General features: G+C 54.2%; 2 protein-coding genes across 2 annotated transcripts in view; one reads left to right on the top strand and one right to left on the bottom strand.

Annotated features, from left to right (window-relative positions):
* Window positions 1-1,074: 1,074 nt before the first annotated feature.
* LOC134339915 (proline-rich protein 36-like) lies at window positions 1,075-7,767 on the bottom strand. The gene is made up of 3 exons (XM_063036702.1): window positions 7,733-7,767; window positions 2,037-5,513; window positions 1,075-1,129 (listed from the first exon to the last, which is right to left on the bottom strand). Exons 1-2 carry the CDS (start codon window positions 7,765-7,767, stop codon window positions 3,701-3,703), a joined length of 1,848 nt encoding a protein of 615 aa, XP_062892772.1. The 3' UTR covers window positions 1,075-1,129; window positions 2,037-3,700.
* Window positions 7,768-9,554: 1,787 nt separating this feature from the next.
* vps37c (VPS37C subunit of ESCRT-I) overlaps window positions 9,555-22,181 on the top strand; it is a 38,156-nt gene continuing 25,529 nt past the window's right edge. Inside the window, exons 1-4 of the mRNA XM_063036776.1 lie at window positions 9,555-9,604; window positions 10,515-10,893; window positions 11,115-11,240; window positions 19,810-19,981. Of these exons, the coding sequence (XP_062892846.1) occupies window positions 10,879-10,893; window positions 11,115-11,240; window positions 19,810-19,981 (313 nt within the window). The 5' untranslated portion in view covers window positions 9,555-9,604; window positions 10,515-10,878. The remainder of the gene's footprint in view (window positions 9,605-10,514; window positions 10,894-11,114; window positions 11,241-19,809; window positions 19,982-22,181) is intronic.

Here is a 22,181-nt window from a genome sequence, read left to right as displayed (position 1 = left end):
CATAGATAGGCAGACAGGTAGGTAGTGAAAGAGACAGATTTAGATAGACAGATAGACCGTCAGACTGATAGATATACATAGCCAGAGAGACAGATAGATTGTCTATTTTGATAGACAGTGAGATCGTCAGATAGACAGATATAGACAGGTAGATTGTAAGACAGAGAGATTCTGATATAGATAGATAGGTAGTCAGACAGATAGATTTAGATAGACAGACAGGTACATAGTCAGACAGATCGATGTAGATAAGCAGACAGGTAGATTGTCAGACAGACAGATATGGAGAGACAGACAGGTAGATTGTCAGACTGATAGATTTGGATAGACAGAGGCTGTGTATAAGAAGGGCCAGAGTCGCCTCTACTTCCTGAGGAGACTGAGGTCCTTTGGAGTATGCAGGCCTCTCCTTCACATGTTCTACCAGTCTGTTGTTGCCAGTACAATCTTCTATGCGGTGGTGTGCTGGGGCAATGGGTCAACACGGGTGATGCCCACAGGCTCAATACACTGATCAGAGAGTCTGGCTCCGTTACTGGACACAACGGAGGCCATGTGAGAATGAAGGACCTCCGGAAAACTCTGGCAGTTCTGGACAATGTTTCTCAACCTCTGGCTGAACAGAGGAGTACTTTTAGTAATAGACTGAGACAACTGTCCTGCTCCAAAGAGCGCTATGCGAGGTTATTCTTAACCCCAGCCATTAGGCTCTATAATGAGTCAACCTATAGCCAGAGAGGAAGTGATGACTCCCTCCCACCCCGTTAGACTATTTGAGGTAACTTATCTTTTATTCTTTCTTACTTCTTTTCTAATATTTGTATATCTGTGCACTTGTAATGCTATCGTGACACTGTAATTTCCTTTGGGATCAATAAAGTACCCATCTAGCTATCCATGTATCCATCCATCTAATATCTAATCAGCCAATCGCATGGCAGTAACTCAATGCATAAGAGCATGCTGACATGGTTAGGAGGTTCAGTTGCTGTTCAGACCGAACAGCAGAATGCGGCAGGAACTGTGATCTAAGTGACTTCGACAGAGGAGTGATCGTTGGTGCCAGATGGGGTGGTTCGAGTAATCTCAGAAACCGCTGATCTCCTGGGATTTTCACGCACAACGGTCTCTAGAGTTTGCAGAGAACGGTGAGAAAAACAGACAAAAAAGAAACATCCAGTGAGCGGCAATTCTGTGGCTAGAAATGCCCTTTTCATGGGAGGCGCTACAGACTGGTTGTCATACGGGCGTGGCTGGGAACGGACCCAAGTGCAAGACACAGACACTGAAGTACTAGGGACAGGACTAGGATACAGGGCGATGGCAAGGACATGGACAAGAAAACCAGGAACCTGGAACAGGACTGGACAAAAGAGCGAGGTGCCCGGGCTTGGACTCCAAGCCAGAGACTGGACAAGGACCCAGTATCTGGGTCTTGCCTCTGACTCGGGTCCCAGAAGCCGGCAAGGATGAGGCTTGGCAGGCAGGCAGGACGAGGCTGGAGTCTTCATGATTGAGGCTAGAGGCTAGAGACTTGGCTTGGTTTGGCAATAGGCTAGAGGCTAGAGACTTGGCTTGGCTAGGCAAGAGGGTAGAGGGTAGTGTTATGTACCCCATAACTGGGTTGCCAAACCAACAGAAATGGACCACTTAGTTGGAGTCTGGATTATTGGAACTAAGGAAGTTTTATTAAAGAAATAAGTAACACCGTACTCTAAACGTAAGGATATAAATGCAACAGGTTAGCAATGAATGAACACACATGTACACGGAACGATGAAAATAGGATCAATCAAGTCTAGGGGTAAAATGATCAGTCACACATGTACACGGAACGATGATAATAGGATCTATCGAAGTCTAGGGGTAAAATGATCAGTCACAAGTGACACAAGAGTTCAGTTTAGTTTCAGTTCGCAGTAATCGCCATCGTGCCGGGGGGGGGGGGGGGAAGGAGAGAGAGAGAGAGAGAGAGAGAGAGACAGAGACAGAGACAGAGACAGAGAATGAATATGCAAATTCGGATTCAGACAGACCTTCGATATTCCTTGCAGTTAGCTTTCAGGCGAGCCCTTTGTAATGTCTTCTGAGGTCACTGACTGTGACCCCTCCATTCCAGATACGATCGTTCCTCTGCAGTGAACCCGGCACCCAGGCTAGGGCGGACACACACACAGCAGGTTCCCGCCCGACCATATCTTTCCACCCTGTGCGTCTATGGCTGGTCCCGCGACCAGACCTCCAAAACTCCCACCAACTTGTTGGGGGCACACCGCTTCCAGGTTCTCGTTACCTCGTGGTGTGTGTCGTGCCTTAGCGAACCTGTTCCTTTTATCCCCCTGCTGGGGTATCGCCTGTCCATCAAACTTCACACAGTTCGGGTTCAAAGCAACCGGTCTCTGACAATACTCGGAATTGTGTCTCCTTTCGGTAATCTCTGTCATCTCTCTCATATTAGCATTTTGAATGTTCCCCCATTGTCCTCTTATCGGCATCAATCTTCTAATAATTTGGTCTGTTGTCACAGTAGAGACTTGGCCTGGCTTGGCAAGAGGCTAGAGGCCAGACACTTGGCTTGGCTTGGCAAGAGGCTAGACGCCAGAGGCTGGAGTCTTCAGGCTTCAGGCTAGGCAGGAGGCAGGATAGACTCCAAGCCAGAGACTGGACAAGGACCCAGTACCTGGGTCTTGCCTCTGGCTCGGACCCCAGAACTAGGCAAGGACGAGGCTTGGCAGGAGGCAGGAGGCTTGAGGCTTGAGGCTTGAGGCTAGAGACTTGGCTTGGATTGGCAATAGGCTAGAGGATAGAGACATGGCTTGGCTTGGCAAGAGGGTAGAGGGTAGAGACATGTCTTGGCAAGAAGCTAGAGGCTAGACACTTGTCCTGGCTTGGCAAGAGGCTAGAGGCTGGAGTCTTCAGGCTTCAGGCTAGGCAGGAGGCTGGAGTCTTGAGGCGAGGCGAGGCTGGAGGCTGGAGGCAGGAGACTTGAGGCGAGGCGAGGCTGGAGGCTGGAGACGAAGTGAGGCGAGGCTGGAGGCTGGAGGCAGGAGATTTGATGCGAGGCGAGGCTGGAGGCTGGAGGCAGGAGACTTGATGTGAGGCAAGGCTGGAGGCTGGAGGCAGGAGACTTGAGGCGAGGCGAGGCGAGGCTGGAGGCAGGATTCTTGAGGCAAGGCGAGGCTGGAGGCTGGAGGCAGGAGACTTGAGGCGAGGCGAGGCTGGAGGCAGGAGACTTGAGGCGAGGCGAGGCTGGAGGCAGGAGACGAAGTGAGGCGGGGCTGGAGGCAGGAGATTTGATGCGAGGCGAGGCTGGAGGCTGGAGGCAGGAGACGAGGTGAGGCGAGGGTGGAGGCTGGAGGCAGGAGACTTGAGGCGAGGTGAGGCGAGGCTGGAGGCAGGAGACTTGAGGCAAGGCGAGGATGGAGGCTGGAGGCAGGAGATTTGAGGCGAGGCGAGGGCGGAGGCTGGAGGCTGGAGTCAGGAGACATGAGGCAAGACGAGGCTGGAGGCTGGAGGCAGCAGCCTTCAGGCGAGGCGAGGATGGAGGCTGGAGGCATGAGGTTTGAGGCAAAGCTGGAGGCTGGAGGCAGGAGACTTGATGTGAGGCGAGGCTGGAGGCTGGAGGCAGGAGACTTGATGTGAGGTGAGGCTGGAGGCTGGAGGCAGGAGACTTGATGTGAGGTGAGGCTGGAGGTTGGAGTCAGGAGGCATGAGGCTTGAGGCAAAGCTGGAGGCTGGAGGCAGGAGACTTGATGTGAGGTGAGGCTGGAGGCTGGAGGCTGGAGGCATGAGGCTTGAGGCAAAGCTGGAGGCTGGAGGCAGGAGACTTGATGTGAGGCGAGGCTGGAGGCTGGAGGCAGGAGACTTGATGTGAGGCGAGGCAGGAGGCTGGAAGCAGGAGACGATGCGAGGCGAGGCTGGAGGCAGGAGGCTTGATGCGAGGCGACGCTGGAGGCTGGAGTCTTAGAGACTTGAAGCGAGGCGAGGCTGGAGGCGGGAGGCAGGAGGCTGCAGGAGACGAGGCGAGAAGAGGTGAGGCTGGAGGCTGGAGGCAGGAGACTTGAGGCGAGGCGAGGCTGGAGGCTGGAGGCAGGAGACTTGAGGCGAGGCGAGGCGATGCTGGAGGCTGGAGGCAGGAGACGAGGCGAGGCTGGAGGCTGGAGGCAGGAGACTTGATGTGAGGCGAGGCTGGAGGCTGGAGGATTGATGTGAGGCGAGGCTGGAGGCTGGAGGCAGGAGACTTGAGGCGAGGCGAGGCGATGCTGGAGGCTGGAGGCAGGAGACGAGGCGAGGCGATGCTGGAGGCTGGAGGCAGGAGACGAGGCGAGGCGATGCTGGAGGCTGGAGGCAGGAGACGAGGCGAGGCGATGCTGGAGGCTGGAGGCAGGAGACGAGGCGAGGCGATGCTGGAGGCAGGAGACTTGATGCGAGGCGAGGCGAGGCTGGAGGCTTGAGGCGAGGCGAGGCGATGCTGGAGGCTGGATGCTGGAGGTGAGGCGAGGCTGGAGAATGGAGTCTTAGAGACTTGAGGCGAGGCGAGGCTGGAGGATGGAGGCTGCAGGAGATGAGGCGAGGCGAGGCGAGGCTGGAGGCTGGAGGCTGCAGGAGATGAGGCGAGGCGAGGTGAGGCTGGAGGCTGGAGGCAGGAGATTTGAGGCGAGGCGAGGCTGGAGGCTGGAGGCTGCAGGAGATGAGGCGAGGCGAGGTGAGGCTGGAGGCTGGAGGCAGGAGATTTGAGGCGAGGCGAGGCTGGAGGCTGAAGGCTGCAGGAGACTTGAGGCGAGGCTGGAGGCTGGAGGCAGGAGACATGAAGTGAGGCAAGGCTGGAGGCAGGAGACTTGATGCGAGGCGAGGCGAGGTTGGAGGCAGGAGACTTGAGGTGAGGCGAGGCGAGTCTGGAGGCTGGAGACAGGAGACGAGGTGAGGCGAGGCTGGAGGCTGGAGGCAGGAGACGAGGTGAGGCGAGGCTGGAGGCAGGAGACGAGGCGAGGTGAGGCTGGAGGCTGGAGGCTGGAGGCGAGGCGAGGCTGGAAGCTGGAGTCAGGAGACTTGAGGTGAGGCGAGGCTGGAGGCTTGAGGTGAGGTGAGGCTGGAGGCTGGAGGCAGGAGACTGGAGGCGAGGCAAGGCTGGAGGCTGGAGGCTGGAGGCAGGAGACTGCAGGCGAGACGAGGGTGGAGGCTGGAGGCAGGAGATGAGTCGAGGCTGGAGGCTTGAGGTGAGGTGAGGCGAGACTGGAGGCTGGAGGCAGGAGACTTGTGGCAAGGCGAGGCTGGAGGCTGGAGGCAGGAGACTGGAGGTGAGGTGAGGCTGGAGGCTGGAGGCTCGAGGCGAGGCGAGGCAAGGCTGGAGGCTGCAGGAGACTGGAGGCAGGAGACTTGAGGCGAGGCGAGGTTGGAGGCTGGAGGCAAGAGACTTGATGCGAGGCGAGGCTGGAGGCTGGAGGCAGGAGACTTGAGATGAGGCGAGGCTGGAGGATGGAGGCAGGAGACTTGAGACGAGGTGAGGCTGGAGGCTGGAGTCTTAGAGACTTGAAGCGAGGCGAGGCTGGAGGCAGGAGGCTTGATGCGGGGCGAGGCGGGAGGCTGGTGGCAGGAGACTTGAGGCGAGGCTGGAAGCAGGAGGCAGGAGACTTGAGGTGAGGCGAGGTTGGAGGCTGGAGGCTGGAGTCGGAGACTTGAGGCGACGCGAGGTTGGAGGCTGGAGGCTGGAGTCGGAGACTTGAGGCGACGCGAGGCTGGGGTCTTCGGGTTTGAGGCTAGGCCGGCTCCTCCGGGGCAGGGCGCGGTTCACCACCCGACGGAGGCATGGGACAGGAAGGGAGCTAGGTACAGGGTGGCTCCAGGACAAGACTGCAGGCGAGACGAGGCGAGAGTTACCGGCAAGACAAGGCAAGGCTTCAGGCGAGGAAACAGAAGGCAGGGGAAGGGATACGAGCAGTAAGGACAAGAACAATCCAGCACCCACGCCCCGGTCTCTGGAGGTATTTATGCAGCCAGCCCCAACGGGCATCAGCTGTCTCAGTTAGTGCTCAAGAGGAACAGAAACACGGTAGACAGGAAAACCTGGAGCAAGGATCGATGGACCGGAATACGCCCTTTCCGGAGCGGAGCATGACACTGGTTCAAAGCGGCAGATGCTGAGATAAACATGCGCTGCAATGGCGGTGCGCAGAGGAGCATCTCTTCACGTCGATCCTTGAAGTGACCGGGCCACCGCGGCAGAAGGCGACGAGCGGCACTCTCGGGGCGGGGGCCTGGGGGTGCACTTTATTAGGTGCAGGAGAATTTCAACAGCTGGGTTGGTGCTACCGATTCTGTCTCTGATTAGAGAGCCGGACCAGGCCCATCTTCACTGACCCCGGCTCGCAGACGCGCAGGAGAGGGCGTTATGGAGGGCACAATTCGCTTTTACGGTTAAAAAAGACGCTCGCTTTAAACTTGTTTACCCCGAGAAAGACTACCATGACCATGAAGCCTTGCGCGGGCAGGTGTTTGTGTGTGTGCGCGCATGCGTGACATGCGCACATTGCAGAGCGACGCAGAGCACCAACGCGCAAGTATAAATGCTCAACGCACGAAGGCCGCTTGCGTAGGTTACGGCGTCTATTTGACGCAAAAGTATAAATCGGCCTTTAACAGGCTGCACCACTGGTCAGTTGGGAAAGCGCACTGCGGCGGACTTGGGGGAGCTCCACAGCTGGCCGCCGGAACTGCCCAGCGCACCCGCAAACGAGGACACGCGTACAGAAGGGGGGCCGGGAACATCATGAGGTTTCCCACCCAGCCTGCTCATGGACTGTTTGTGCCACTCCCATCAGGATGAAGGCCCGCCAGCCTCAGAGGAGGCTACTTTCCCCAAGCAGTCAGGCACCCCCGTTGCGATCGTTAAGAGCACCAGATTTCTTGGTGTTCGCCCTGGCGAAGAATCTCACCTGGTCCCTCAACACCAGCTCCACAGCCAAGAAAGACCAGCAGCATCTCTACTTTCTGCGAAGGCTGAGAAAAGTCCATCTCCCACCCCCCATCCTCACCACATTCTACAGAGGTTGTATTGAGAGCATCCTGAGCAGCTGCATCACTGCCTGGTTCGGGAATTGCACCGTCTCGGATCGCAAGACCCTGCAGCAGGTAGTGAGGTCAGCTGAGAAGATCGTCGGGGTGTCTCTTCCCGCCATTACAGACATTTACACTACACGCTGCATCCATAAAGCAAACAGCATTGTGAAGGACCCCACGCACCCCTCATACAAACTCTTCTCCCTCCTGCCATCTGGCAAAAGGGTATCAGAGGAAGGTTTTTCACTCAGAGAGTGGTTGGTGCGTGGAATGCACTGCCTGAGTCAGTGGTGGAGGCAGATACAGTAGTGAAGTTTCAGAGACTACTAGACAGGTATATGCTGGAATTTAAGGTGGGGCCTTATATGGGAGGCAGGGTTTGAGGGTTGGCACAACATTTTGGGCCAAAGGGCCTGTACTGTACTGTACTATTCTATGTTCTCCAGCTGCAGAGCAATGAAAAGGTAGTCTCCCCTCTCTGGCAGCACAGTGATCCCACCAGAGATCAATAGGGAGTCTCCACTCCCCAGCAGCAGTGAGATCACACCAGTGATCAAAAGGCAGCCTCCCCTCTCCATGGTAGCAGAGTGATCCCACCAGAGAACAAAAGGCAGTCTCCCCTCCACTGTAGCAGAGCGACCCCACCAGCGATCAAAACCCGGCAGATTGCACTCACCTTCCACATTCGCCTCGATGTTTCAGTCTCCCCATCGCTTTAATCGACGAACAATGGAAACTTTAATCAGCAAAATGGAGTCGAACATCGGCTGGCAGCCCGTCCCACAGCCGTCTCGCCGCACGCTGCCTCTGCTTCCTGGAATCCTCTTGGAGACTGCGGAGCGCCAAAACACCCAAACGGTCTTCCAGACTGCAAATCGCAGGCTCCAACAGTTCCAGAATCTGTCATGGTCCAGTCCGAAGTCCGGATTCCAGTTCACGATCCGCTCTGGGACTCCGGACTTCTGGTCTTTCGGCTGTCCCTTGTTTCGGTTGGACTTAACCATAAGCACCGGATGCTCATCTTGGGGCTGGGAATATAAGTGGTCCTGTGGTCGTCTCGTCAGTCTCCCCTTGGAGCAATTCACTGGTGGAAGGCCGGTGTAGTCATCGAGGTGCCGTAGCTCGCCGAGGTTAGCGGCCGCCTCGAGTCTTGGAGCCACCCCATGAAAAGTATGGCTTCATGGGTCTATCCAGAGATATCGACCGTGGGAGCATTGTACCGGAAGGTACAATCAGTGTGCAGGCATGCAAGTTAGCTTCTGCATTTATGTTTATTTGTGTTTTTGTGTGCTGCAGCGGATCCGGAGTATCGATCATTTCGCTCTTCTTTACACTTGTGTACTGAATTGATATTAAACAATCTTTAATCTTAAATCAGAAGAATTTGGAGTTCGTGGCACTAATAAGGCACTAATCCTCGCTCTTCTAATGGTTTCCCCTGCTTCGTTAATAAAAACAGAGCCATTTATTTGACGAAGGGTCTCGGCCTGAAACGTCGACTGCGCCTCTTCCTATAGATGCTGCTTGGCCTGCTGCGTTCACCAGCAACTTTGATGTGTGTTGCTTGAATTTCCAGCATCTGCAGAATTCCTGTTGTTTGCCATTTATTTATTTATTTACTTTTACAACGTGGTGACCGGCACCTGACCTCTGCTTTCGTTTGGTACCCACATTGGCTCCGGGCTGCTGACCTCGTCGCACCGATCCAAGATGGAGGCTTCACTTCTTCCGGCTGCAACGTCACTTGAAACTCCTCCATCAACCCAGTGGGGTGGGCCCTCCACAGCTCAGTCCTGCGAGGGGGGGGGGGAGCTGTCAATCTGAACATTAATCTTATAGCTGCCACTTCCGCCTGATGTAACTGGATGCGTCAGTTCATACACTATTCCTGATATAAAACAGGCAGCAGACCTATATTGGTAATTTAATTTGCAGACGAGTTGCAAACAATATTTCAGCATCGGGAGCTCTTCCCCAGCTGCAGTCTGGTTCCCTCAGGCAGTTGCTGAGGAACGGGACACCACCATCACAGCGGAGGGGTGTCACTATTTGTAATCTCTCAACCTTGGGTGATGTTCTCGGGCAGAATTTTAGTATTGCACAAGTATTGTAATTATATGGCGACAGATCACACTTGACATGTTGTGATCAGATCCTCTGCAGATTATGTCTACACTGAGGGAGGCGCACTAGCCACCCCCCCCCGCAACCAGGTTGTTGGTGTCCGAGCGAAAGACGTTTTGGGACTGGGGACAGGAGAGGGGGTGTGATTCAGAAGGAATATTTGTGAGATGAGAGGAAAATACCCCGCAAAGGCGGAGCAAATAAAGGAAGTAGAATTAAATGGAAGGACAGGCGTTAAGCTGGTGGTGGGGCGGGGATGATCTGAGAGGACCGATTGCGTGGCGGGCAGGAAGGCGCTGCACCCCTACCCCCAGTGGGAATGCCGGCGTGTCATGTGAGAGGGCGGATACCGGACCTCTGGCGTCATTCGGTGGGCGGCGGTTGGCGAGGGCGGAGGTGATGTTCTGCGCCGGCCGATTGCGCGGTGAGGGGGTTTCGGGCTCGGACTGCGGCCCCTTCGGCATTCTGCGGGGAAGGGAGGGACTGGAGGGGAGGGGAGGGGAGGTGGGGGCTGCGTCCCCCGGGGCGACCGGCCCGTCGGTCATGTGATTCCGCCGCGGTGGCGGCGACATTTCACTTCCCTGCCGTGGCGTCTCTTCTTTCCACCCCCCGACTCCCGGAAGTTCGGGATTTTGGGGATCTCCTCTGTCATGCCCCTCTTCCGGGAAAGTTTGTGCGATTTCACTTCGGGATCTGGAGTTTGGGGATCCCCTGGACTTTAGAAACTGACTGGATCTGAGGAATCCCCGACCGCCCTCTTGGTTTTAGGGAATCCCTGGGGATGCCCAGGATTTGTTGGGGATGGGGATTTGGGAGATTGCCCTTGGATTTACGGGACGTGCATTCGCAATTTCAGGCTTGAGAGCTTTGTAATTCCCTGGATCTTAGGAAACTCGTTTTGCTTCAGGGAACCCTCCTTATTTTCAAGTGCAGGATTCCCCTGGATGCTGGAATAGTGGATTGAGGGAATCTCCTGCAATTTAGGGATCAGGATTTTGGGAATTCGCTGCATTTTAGATCTGGCCTTTCAATTTTGAGTTATGTGCAGTTTTTGAATTCCACACACCCCCCCCCCCCCGCGTTTTGTTTTGTTTTGGAAATTCACTGGATTTAAAGAATCCCCCTGGAGTTCAGGACTTCCAGCTCTTCGCCTGCTAGAACTAGGGGATCAGGTTATGAGGGAGGTGGAGTACAGGAATCTCCCGGATTTTTGGCATGCAACTGGGAAGTTGTGGATTTGGCCACCTTTGCAGGACACGGGGTTTCGGGATCTGCCCTGGGCCTTGAGGGGTGCTGGATTCGGGAAATTAATGCTGCCTTTCTTCCCCACCCAGCATTTAGGAAGTGGGTGCATCGGTATACCCAGGAAATCCGCGACCACAGAAGAGGCTGCGAGAGGCCTTTCGACCTGAGGGATCCCGGCTCGAGTTTGACAGCGACCCGTCCCGACTCGTTCGCTCCCCTCTCCCCAACGGACACCATGTGCTGGGACGGCTTCGGCTGAGGGGGAGCGCACTGCTTCACGGCACTCTAGGAGGGACTGTCCACCACCGACTGGGAGCCAGCACCCTCGCCCCGCTTCCGGATCCCCGGGCCCAAGAGCCGGGACCCCACCATCACCCCCCCCTGCACTGGGGAGAGACCTGGGGGAGGACTTCGCCACCTCCCGGCGGTCTGGGTCGAACCTCGTGAGCCACCATGTCCGGCCAGCAGGTAGCTGCGGGGGCTCATCGAGCCACAGGAGAGGGGCAGCGAGTGGTGGTGGGGGGGCGGGTTTGGTTGGGAAGGGGCGGGGGGAGTTATGAAGCGGGGCGCTGAGGAGGCGGGGGGTCGGCGAGGGTTTGGTGCGCACAGGCGAGGTTGGGGGGGGGACACGGCAGGCAGCGAGGAGGGAGTTGCTCCCCACCCGCATAACCCCTCTCCTGCCCCCTCAGATCCCCTTGGACAGCCAGCTGCCGGTTCCCCTGCTGAACAAACTCCGAGCGTTGAGCCCCGAGGAGCTGCAGCAGGTGCTGGACGATGACGAGAAGATGAAGGCGCTGGTGCTGGACAGCGAGGAGGTGAGCATGTCCGACCCTCGTACGCCGAGTTCCCTCTGTCCCTCGACACTCCCCACCGTTCACGGTGCATGTCCGACCCTCGTATGCCGAGGGCTCTCTGACCCTCGACAATCCCCACCGTTCACGGTGCGTGTCCCACCCTCGTACACCGAGGGCTCTCTGACCCTCGACAATCCCCACCGTTCACGGTGCGTGTCCTGCCCTCGTACCCCCAGGTCCCTCAGTCCCTCGACACTCCCCACCGTTCACGGTGCATGTCCTGCCCTCGTACGCCGAGTTCCCTCTGTCCCTCGACGCTCCCCACCGTTCACGGTGCGTGTCCCACCCTCGTACACCGAGGGCTCTCTGACCCTCGACAATCCCCACCGTTCACGGTGCGTGTCCCACCCTCGTACACCGAGGGCTCTCTGACCCTCGACAATCCCCACCGTTCACGGTGCGTGTCCTACCCTCGTACACCGAGGGCTCTCTGACCCTCGACACTCCCCACCGTTCACGGTGCATGTCCGACCCTCGTACGCCGAGTTCCCTCTGTCCCTCGACAATCCCCACCGTTCACGTTGCTTGTCCTACCCTCATACACGAAGGTCCCTCAGTCCCTCGACACTCCCCACCGTTCACGGTGCGTGTCCCACCCTCGTACACCGAGGGCTCTCTGACCCTCGACAATCCCCACCGTTCACGGTGCGTGTCCTGCCCTCGTACCCCCAGGTCCCTCAGTCCCTCGACACTCCCCACCGTTCACGGTGCATGTCCGACCCTCGTACGCCGAGTTCCCTCTGTCCCTCGACGCTCCCCACCGTTCACGGTGCGTGTCCTACCCTCATACACGAAGGTCCCTCAGTCCCTCGACACTCCCCACCGTTCACGGTGCGTGTCCCACCCTCGTACACCGAGGGCTCTCTGACCCTCGACAATCCCCACCGTTCACGGTGCGTGTCCCACCCTCGTACACCGAGGGCTCTCTGACCCTCGACAATCCCCACCGTTCACGGTGCGTGTCCTGCCCTCGTACCCCCAGGTCCCTCAGTCCCTCGACACTCCCCACCGTTCACGGTGCATGTCCGACCCTCGTACGCCGAGTTCCCTCTGTCCCTCGACAATCCCCACCGTTCACGGTGCGTGTCCTACCCTCATACACGAAGGTCCCTCAGTCCCTCGACACTCCCCACCGTTCACGGTGCGTGTCCCACCCTCGTACACCGAGGGCTCTCTGACCCTCGACAATCCCCACCGTTCACGGTGCGTGTCCTGCCCTCGTACCCCCAGGTCCCTCAGTCCCTCGACACTCCCCACCGTTCACGGTGCATGTCCGACCCTCGTATGCCGAGTTCCCTCTGTCCCTCGACGCTCCCCACTGTTCACGGTGCGTGTCCTACCCTCATACACGAAGGTCCCTCAGTCCCTCGACACTCCCCACCGTTCACGGTGCGTGTCCCACCCTCGTACACCGAGGGCTCTCTGACCCTCGACAATCCCCACCGTTCACGGTGCGTGTCCTGCCCTCGTACCCCCAGGTCCCTCAGTCCCTCGACACTCCCCACCGTTCACGGTGCGTGTCCTACCCTCATACACGAAGGTCCCTCAGTCCCTCGACACTCCCCACCGTTCACGGTGCGTGTCCCACCCTCATACACCGAGGGCTCTCTGACCCTCGACAATCCCCACCGTTCACGGTGCGTGTCCTGCCCTCGTACCCCCAGGTCCCTCAGTCCCTCGACACTCCCCACCGTTCACGGTGCATGTCCGACCCTCGTATGCCGAGTTCCCTCTGTCCCTCGACGCTCCCCACCGTTCACGGTGCGTGTCCTACCCTCATACACGAAGGTCCCTCAGTCCCTCGACACTCCCCACCGTTCACGGTGCGTGTCCCACCCTCATACACCGAGGGCTCTCTGACCCTCGACAATCCCCACCGTTCACGGTGCGTGTCCTGCCCTCGTACCCCCAGGTCCCTCAGTCCCTCGACACTCCCCACCGTTCACGGTGCATGTCCGACCCTCGTATGCCGAGTTCCCTCTGTCCCTCGACGCTCCCCACCGTTCACGGTGCGTGTCCTACCCTCATACACGAAGGTCCCTCAGTCCCTCGACACTCCCCACTGTTCACGGTGCGTGTCCCACCCTCATACACCGAGGGCTCTCTGACCCTCGACAATCCCCACCGTTCACGGTGCGTGTCCTGCCCTCGTACACCGAGTTCCCTCTGTCCCTCGACGCTCCCCACTGTTCACGGTGCGTGTCCTACCCTCATACACGAAGGTCCCTCAGTCCCTCGACACTCCCCACCGTTCATGGTGCGTGTCCCACCCTCGTACACCGAGGGCTCTCTGACCCTCGACAATCCCCACCGTTCACGGTGCGTGTCCTGCCCTCGTACACCGAGTTCCCTCTGTCCCTCGACAATCCCCACCGTTCATGGTGTGTGTCCTACCCTCATGCACCATGGTTCCTCTGAACCTCGACACTCCCCACCGTTCACGGTGCGTGTCCTACCCTCATGCACCATGGTCCCTCTGTCCCTCAGCGTTCCCTGATCCAGCCACCCTCTCGAGCATCAGCTTCTCCCCCACCCCCAGCTCGGTACAAAAGTTCGCGCGAGGTTATTTCCGCTTTGAAAGTAACCGGTCACACCTTCTCCTCCTCCGTGTCTGTGACGAAATTAAGGAAGTATCAAGTTGAAAAATGAAAGCAAGACAGGGAAGTGTGAAAATAAATTCACGTTCCAGTAAGTCACAAGCTCTCTTGGGATTTTTTTTTTGGGCATTTGTATTTTTTTTCTGTGTAGTAAATGACATTGGCTGAGCCTCTGTCGTTATCCTACAACTCTGTTTTACACCACCGTCAAGGTTTCCCTCGCCCTCTACTAGATCTTCTCAAAGCCTCCAGCACTTGCCCAACCCATGTGTCGCAGGGAAACGGCCCGGCCAAGGCCTGTTTTGTCCAGTGAGCTGGACCTGTTTGGCCCGGAGAACTGAAACTCTCCCATGCACTGACCGACCCAGCGGACGTCAGTGGCGCTGATGTGAATTCTCAACAACCCCCCCCCCCGTCGCAGTGGGTGTACGAGCCTCATACACCGAGGTCCCTCCGTCCCTCAACACTGCCCTCCATCATGGGGTGTGTCCTACCCTTGCACACCGAGTTCCCTCCGTCTCTCGACACTCCCCACTGTCCACGGTGTGTGTCCTACCCTCCTACGCCAAGGTCCCTCTGTCCCTCGACTCTCCCTACTGTTCACTGTGTATGTCTTATCTTCATACACTGAGTACACTCTGTCTCTCGAGACTCCCCACCGTTCACAGTGTATGTCTTACCCTCGTACCCTGAGGTCCCTCTGTCCCTCGACTCTCCCTACCGTTCACGGTGTGTGTCCTACCCTCGTACACCGAGTTCCCTCTGTCACTCAGTACTCCCAATCATTCAAGGTTCGTGTGTCCTACTCTCGTACATCATAAGACATGGGAGCAGAATTCGGCCATTCCGCTCTGCGAATCCATATCCTTTGAATCAGAATCAGGTTTATTATCACCGGCATGTGACATGAAAATTGTTCATTTAACAGCAGCAGTTCAATGCATTACATAATCTAGAAGAGGGGAAAAAATAATAAATGAAATAAAAATAGTAATAATAAGTAAACAAGTAAATCAAACTTGCAAAAAACAGAAATACTCTATGTTAAAAAAGTGAGATGAGGTAGTGTCCAAGAATTCGAAGTCCATTTAGGAATCTGATGACAGAGGGGAAGAAGCTGTTCCTGAATCGCTGAGTGTGTGCCTTCAGGCTTCTGTACCTCCTACCTGATGGTAACAGTGAGACGAGGGCATACCCTGGGTGCTGGACGGTGCCCTGACTGATCAGGAAGCGATCAATTTCTGGATTAAATACACCCACGGGCTTGGGCTCCACCGTGGTCTGTGGCAGAGCCTTCCACAGATTCACTGCTCTCTGACTGAAAGATTCCTCCTTCCCTCTGTTCTAAGGAGTGGCCCCTCAACTTTGAGGCTGTGCCCTATCCAGTTCTGGATACCCCCACCACGGGAAACATCCTCTCCGCATCCACCCTCTCTAGTCCTTTCAACATTCGGTAGGTTTCACTGAGATTTCCCCACATTCTTCTAAATTCCAGCGAGTCCACCCCCAAAGCTGCCAAACGCTCCTCATATGTTAACCCCTTCATTCGCAGAATCATCCTCGTGAACCTCCTGTGGACTCTCTCCAGTGGCACAGATCATTTCAGAGACATGGGGCCCCAAACTGTTGACAACACTCCACGTGCGGCCTGATTAGTGTCTTATAAAGCCTCAGCGTTATCTTCTTGTTTTCATATTCCAGTCCCCTTGAAATAAATCCCAGCATTGCATTCGCCCTCCTTACCACAGACTCAACCTGTAAATTAACCTCCTGGGAGTCTTGCACAGAGACCCCCACCACGTCCCTCTGCACCTCTGGTGCTTTTGAACCCTCTCCCAATTTCGATACACATCTGCACTATTTTTCCTTCTCCCGAAATGAATTGTAATACATTTCCCAACACTTTAGTCCAGGGGTCCCCAACCTTTTTTGCAACGCGGACCGGTTTAATATTGACAATATTCTTGCGGACCGGCCGACTGGGGGTGGGGGTGTGTTCAAGTAGGGTTAAACTCAGCTCAACATGTCTTTTACAGTTCGGGTTGCCAACTTTCTCACTCCCAAATAGGGGACAAAAGTAACAGTCAAATCCCGGGACACTTTACCCCGGGAAAGACTACCATGACCATGAAGCCTTGCGCGGGCACCTGTGTGGGACACGCATGACTGCGCATGTGATGTGCGCATGTGTGTACGTGCCGATTTCCCCCGCCCCCCCCCAAATCAGTTTTGCCTTCATCTTCCGGACCACACTATACATACATTATTTCTACTTTATATAGGCTGTGTATTTATCGTATCATTCCTGCTTTTACTATATGTTAGTGTTAATTATTTTTGGTTTTATGTGTTATTTGGTAGGTTATTTTTTGGGTCTGGGAACGCTCAAAAATTTCTTCCACATAAATTAATGGTAATTGCTTCTTCGCTTTACACTATTTCGGCCCGAAAGGTTTCATAGGAACGCTCTACCTCAGCGGGGGAAATACGGGACAAGGGCGGTCCTGTATGGGACAAACCAATTTAGCCCAATATACGGGATGTCCCAGCTACTACGGGACAGTTGGCAACCCTGTGTTCAAGTTGAACAGTGCGTGACAGGGAATGAGGAAAGGTGCAGCTGACTGGTATCGTTCCCTCGCGGCCCGGTAGCACGTGCTTTGCGGCCCCGTACTGGTGGTTGGGGGCCGCTGCTGTCGTCCAGCTGCAACATTTTTGCCCATTCTTCCAATTTGTCCGAGTCCTGTTGCGATCGCATTGCTTCCTCAGCACTATCTACCCCCTCCACCTATCGCCGTATCATCTGCAGACTTTGCCACGCAGCTGTCGATTCCATTATCTACTGTAAATCATTGACAAGCAATGAGAAAAGTAGCGGTCCCAATACTGACCCCCGAGGTACACCACCAGTCAACCATTGGTTTATTCCCACTCGCTGCCTCCTGCCTGTCAGCCACTCCTCTGCCCATTTCCCTGACTAGGCTCGAGCACAAGCCGCTCTACAAGGCCACCTCGTAGGCATTCAGCAAAATTTCCCCCTCTTGTGATCCGACACCAACTTGATTTTCCCAATTGAAGTCCCCCACTACAATTGTGTCATCGCCCTTACTACAAGCCTTTTCCAGCTCCCTTTGCAATCTCAACAACAATCTTGGCTACTATTTGGAGGCCTACATATGATTCCCATAATGGTTTTTCACCCTTGCAGTTTCTTAACTCCACCCACAAAGATTCAATATTCTCTGACCCTGTGTCACCTCTTTCTAAAAATGTAATTCCATCTCTTACCAACAGAACCGCATCGCCCCTAGGCCTTCCTGCCTGTCCTTTCGATACAAAGTGTATCCTCTACTATTAAGTTCCCAACTATGGCCGTCTTTCAGCCCCGACTCAGTGATGCCCGCAATGTCACACCGACCAATCTCTAATTGTGACACGAGTTCATCCACCTTATTCCAAATGCTACTCGCATTTTAATTTTCCAGGGCTGTTCCACAGGGGTCGGTTTACGCACAGATTCTTTTTATCCTGTATATCAATGACTTAAATGACGGAATAGATGGCTTTTTTGCCAAGTTGGCAGATGACATAAAGATTGGCTGAGGGGCAGGTAGTGTTCAGGAAACAGGTAGGCTACAGAAGGACAAGGGCAGATTAGGAGAATGGGCAAGAAAGGGAAAATTAAATGCAATGTTGGAAAATACATTGTCATGCGCTTAGGTAGTAGAAATAAATGTGCAGACCATTTTCTTAATGGAGAGAAAATCAAAAGATCTGAGGTGCAAAGAGACTTGAGAATCCTCGTGCAGAACACCCTAAAGGTTAACTTGCAGGTTGAGTTCGTGGTGAGGAAGGCAAATGCCATGTTAGTCTTCATTTTACGAGGTCTTCAACATAAGAGCAGGGATGTGATGCTGTGGCTTTAAAAGGCACCGGTGAGGCCTCACCTTGAGTATTAAGAACAGTTTTGGGTGTGTACTCTCTGGAATTCAGAAGGATGAGAGGGGGATCTCATTGAAACCTCTCGAATGTTGAAAAGCCTGGACAGAGTGGATGTGGAAAGGACGTATCCCGTGGTGGGGGAGTCTAGGACAAGAGGGCGCAGCCTCAGGATGGAGGGGTGCCCATTTAAAACAGAGATGCGGAGAAATTTCTTTAGCCAGTGGGGTGGTGAATTTGTGGAATGTGTTGCCACATGCAGCTGTGGAGGCTGTTGGGTGTATTTAAGACAGAGATCGATAGATTATTGATTGGACGCAGCATCAGAGGTTATGGGGAAATGATCGGGGAATGGGCCTGAGGAGGGGACAAAAGGATCAGCCATGATTGAATGGTGGAGCAGGCTCGATGGGCCAGATGCATAATTCTGCTGCTATATCTCATGGTCTTCATATAGCATCTTCAGTCCTGTGTTCTTCACCCTTTTTGAATTTCATCTCCACGGTGCTATTTAGCTCTTTGCTCTGTCTGCGTTTGTACCCAGTCATAAGCTTACATTCATGTTACACACATTATCTACTTGTAAACCTGCCAGCTCATCCCCAGCTCTATCATACTGGTTCCCATCCCCCTGCCATATCTGTTTAAACCACTCCCAACAGCTCTCGTAACCATGGCCCGCAAGAATATCGGTCGCCCTCAGATTCAAGTGCAGCCCATCCCTTTCGTACAGGTCACACCGGCCCCAGAAGAGGTCCCAATAAACCAGAAATCTGAATTCCTGCACCCTGCACCAATTCTTCAGCCATGCCATCTCATTCTATTCCTATCCTCAGTGTTGTGTGGCACAGACTGAAATCCTGAGATTAGTACCCTTGCGGTCCTGCTTCTCGGCTTCTTTCCTAACTCACTGCATTCTGTTTTCCGGACCTCCTCCCTATTTCTACCTCTTGTCGTTGGTACCAATTTATACCACACCTCTTGGCTGGTTACCCTCCCTTTTCAGGATATTGTGGAGGCGTTCGGAAACATCGTGGACCCTGGCACCTGGGAGACAAACTTCCATCCGTGTTTCTTTTTCGCGTCCACAGAGTTGTCTCTCTGTCCCCCTAACTGTGGAGTCCCCGGTTATTGCTGCCGTCCCCTTCTGTTCCCTCCCGTTCTGAGCCACAGGGTCAGACTCAGTACCAGAGGCACGGTTTATAGATAGTTCTCCCCGCCCCACCCCAACAGTACCCAAAGCTGAGTACTTATTGTTGAAAGGGACGGCTATAGGGGTGATCTCTCTACTCCTCGACACTCCCCACCCTTCATGCTATGTGTCCTGCCTTTGAACACCGAGGTCCCTCTGTCCCTTGACACTCCCCCACCATTCACGGTCCGTGTCCGACCCTCGTACGCCGAGGTGCCTCTGCCCCTCGACACTCCCCCACTGTTCACGGTGTGTGTCCTGCCCTAGTACACAGAGGTCCCTCCCCCCTCAACACTCCCCACCGTTCACGATGTGTGTCCTACTCTTGCCCTTCTAATGTCAGTGGCTTCTGCCATCCACCCCTGTCACTTTCTCTGCCCCCACAATCGCCTTACCACGTCATTGTATCATTGTATCATTTTTTAATGCATGCATTACTAAATGACAATAAACGGGGACTGAGTGTCCTCATAACCTAATCTAATCTAGTATAAACCAAGATTAAGATGGACATTGTCAAAATCATAGATATTGTTAAACTAGTATAAAACATATGTAATAAAAAAAATGAAAATAACAATTCTCTTCTTAGCAGTTCATGAAGAGAAAGGAAAAAACATTGGGTTTTAAATGAAAAGAAAAAAAAAACCACTGCACTATACAAAACAAAAGGACGGGGGCAGTCCATTTTGAGGATATGACCAAAAAAGAAAGATTTTCTGATCAAATCTAAAACTTCGAGGGGAAAAAAAAGATTGAAAGAGAGTAATAACACCCCCAAACTTCTCTTCCCCGCCCCCAGGTCCAGAACCTGCAACTGGAGCGGGAGATGTCCCTGGCCACCAACCGCAGCCTGGCCGAGTCCAACCTGGAGCTGCAGCCCCGCCTGGAGAGGGGGAAGGCGCGGCTGATGGAGGGGTACGGCGAACTGCGGGTCGCCCACCAGGCCGTGACCGAGCGACACCAGAAGCTGGGTGAGTGACCGGGGTTGTGTGAGTGGGGTCGGGGCGGTGGGGTGTGAAGCCATGGGGAATGGTGGCGGCAAGGCACGGGGTTGCGGGGGGGTGGGGGGTGGGTCGTCGCCTCCTCAGAAGCTGATTGGATCCTGTGAGGAGGTGACGAGAGCAGGGTGGGGAACGTTGTCTTCCCGGTTCTTCAGTCAGGCCTTTCGTAAAGTCCCAAATGCTGGGCTCGTCCGGGCAGTTACAGCTCGCAAGTTCCACAGTTTAGATCCAGAGCTGGCCAGCCCGTCGAGTCGGAATCAGGATTACTCTCACCGGCGTTGGTGGCGAGATTTGAATTCGAAGTGACTCCATAACTTGCGTCCTTTGCGTACAGGAGGAGTAACCTTTTGCGTTAAACCAGGTGCAGTTTATAGTCATTTATAATAAATAGTACGTGCAGCGGGATGGTCAATATAACATTGAAATACAGTTGTGTCAGCGTGAGTTAATCAGACTGATAGCCTGGTGGAAGAAGCTGTCCCGGAGCCTGTTGGTCCTGGCTTTTATGCTGCGGTACCATTTCCCGGATGGTAGCAGCTGGAACAGTTTGTGGTTGGGGTGACTCGGGTCCCCAATGATCCTTCGGGCCCTTTTTACACCCCTGTCTCTGTAAATGTCCTGAATGGTGGGAAGTTCACATCTACAGATGCACCGGGCTGTCCACACCACTCTCTGCAGGGTCCTGCGATTGAGGGAAGTACAGTTCCCATACCAGGCAGTGATGCAGCCAGTCAGGATGCTCTCAATTATGCCCCTGTAGAAAGTCCTCAGGATTTGTGGGCCCGCACCGAACTTCTTCAACCGTCTGAGGTGAAGGGGACGCTGTTGTGCATTTTTCACCACAGCCGGTGTGTACAGGCCACGTGAGATCCTCGGTGATGTAGATGCTGAGGAACTTGAAGCTGTTCACCCTCTCAACCCCAAATCCATTGATGTCAATAGGGGTTAGCCCGTCTCCATTCCTCCTGTCGTGCACAACCAGCTCCTTTGTTTTTGCGACATTGAGGGAGAGGTTTCTTTTCTTGACAGCACTGTGTCAGGGTGATGCCTTCCTCTCTGTTGGCTGCCTCATTATTATTGGAGAGTCGATGGGGTTATACAGTTGAAGTCAGAAGTTTACATACACCTGAGCCAAATAGATTTAAACTCAGTTTTTCACAATTCCTGACATTTAATCCTAGAAAACATTCCCTGTCTTAGGTCAGTTAGGATCACTACTTTATTTTAAGAATGTGAAATGTCAGAATAATAGTAGAGAGAATGATTTATTTCAGCTTTTATTTCTTTCATCACTTTCCCAGTGGGTCAGAAGTTTACATACACTTTGTTTGTACTTGGTAGGATTGCCTTTAAATTGTTTAACTTGGGTCTCATGTTTTGGGTAGCCTTCCACAAGCTTCTCACAGTAAGTTGCTGGAATTTTGTTCCGTTCCTCCAGACAGAACTGGTAGAACTGAGTCAGGTTTGTAGGCCTCCTTGCTCGCACACGCTTTTTCAGTTCTGCCCACAAATTTTCTATCGGATTGAGGTCAGAAAATGATGTAAAGTTTGGTTCATCCTTGGGAGCAATTTCCAAACGCCCATTACAAATTCCCATCTGTACAAACAATAGTACGCAAGTATAAACACCATGGGACCACGCAGCCGTCATACCGCTCAGGAAGGAGACGCATTCTGTCTCCTAGGGATGAACGTACTTTGGTGTGAAAAGTGCAAATCAATCCCAGAACAACAGCAAAGGACCTTGTGAAGATGCTGGAGGAAACAGGTAGACAAGTATCTACATCCACAGTAAAACGAGTCCTATATCGACATAACCCGAAAGGCTGCTCAGCAAGGAAGAAGCCACTGCTCCAAAACTGCCTTAAAAAAGCCAGACTACAGTTTGCAAGCGCACATAGGGACAAAGATCTTACTTTTTGGAGAAGTGTCCTCTGGTCTGATGAAACAAAAATTGAACTGTTTGGCCATAATGACCATCATTATGTTTGGAGGAAAAGGGGTGAGGCTTCCAAGCCGAAGAACACCATCCCAACCGTGAAGCTTGGGGGTGGCAGCATCATGTTGTGGGGGAGCTTTGCTGCAGGAGGGACTGGTGCACTTCACAAAATAGATGGCATCATGAGGAAGGAGTCTCAGGACCCACATCACCAGGTTCAGGAACAGTTAT

The sequence above is a fragment of the Mobula hypostoma genome, chromosome 31 (assembly GCF_963921235.1).
Source record: "Mobula hypostoma chromosome 31, sMobHyp1.1, whole genome shotgun sequence".
Lineage (NCBI taxonomy): Eukaryota > Metazoa > Chordata > Chondrichthyes > Myliobatiformes > Myliobatidae > Mobula > Mobula hypostoma.
Note: the sequence above shows the minus strand (reverse complement) of the source record. Positions and strands in the feature narration are given on the sequence as shown.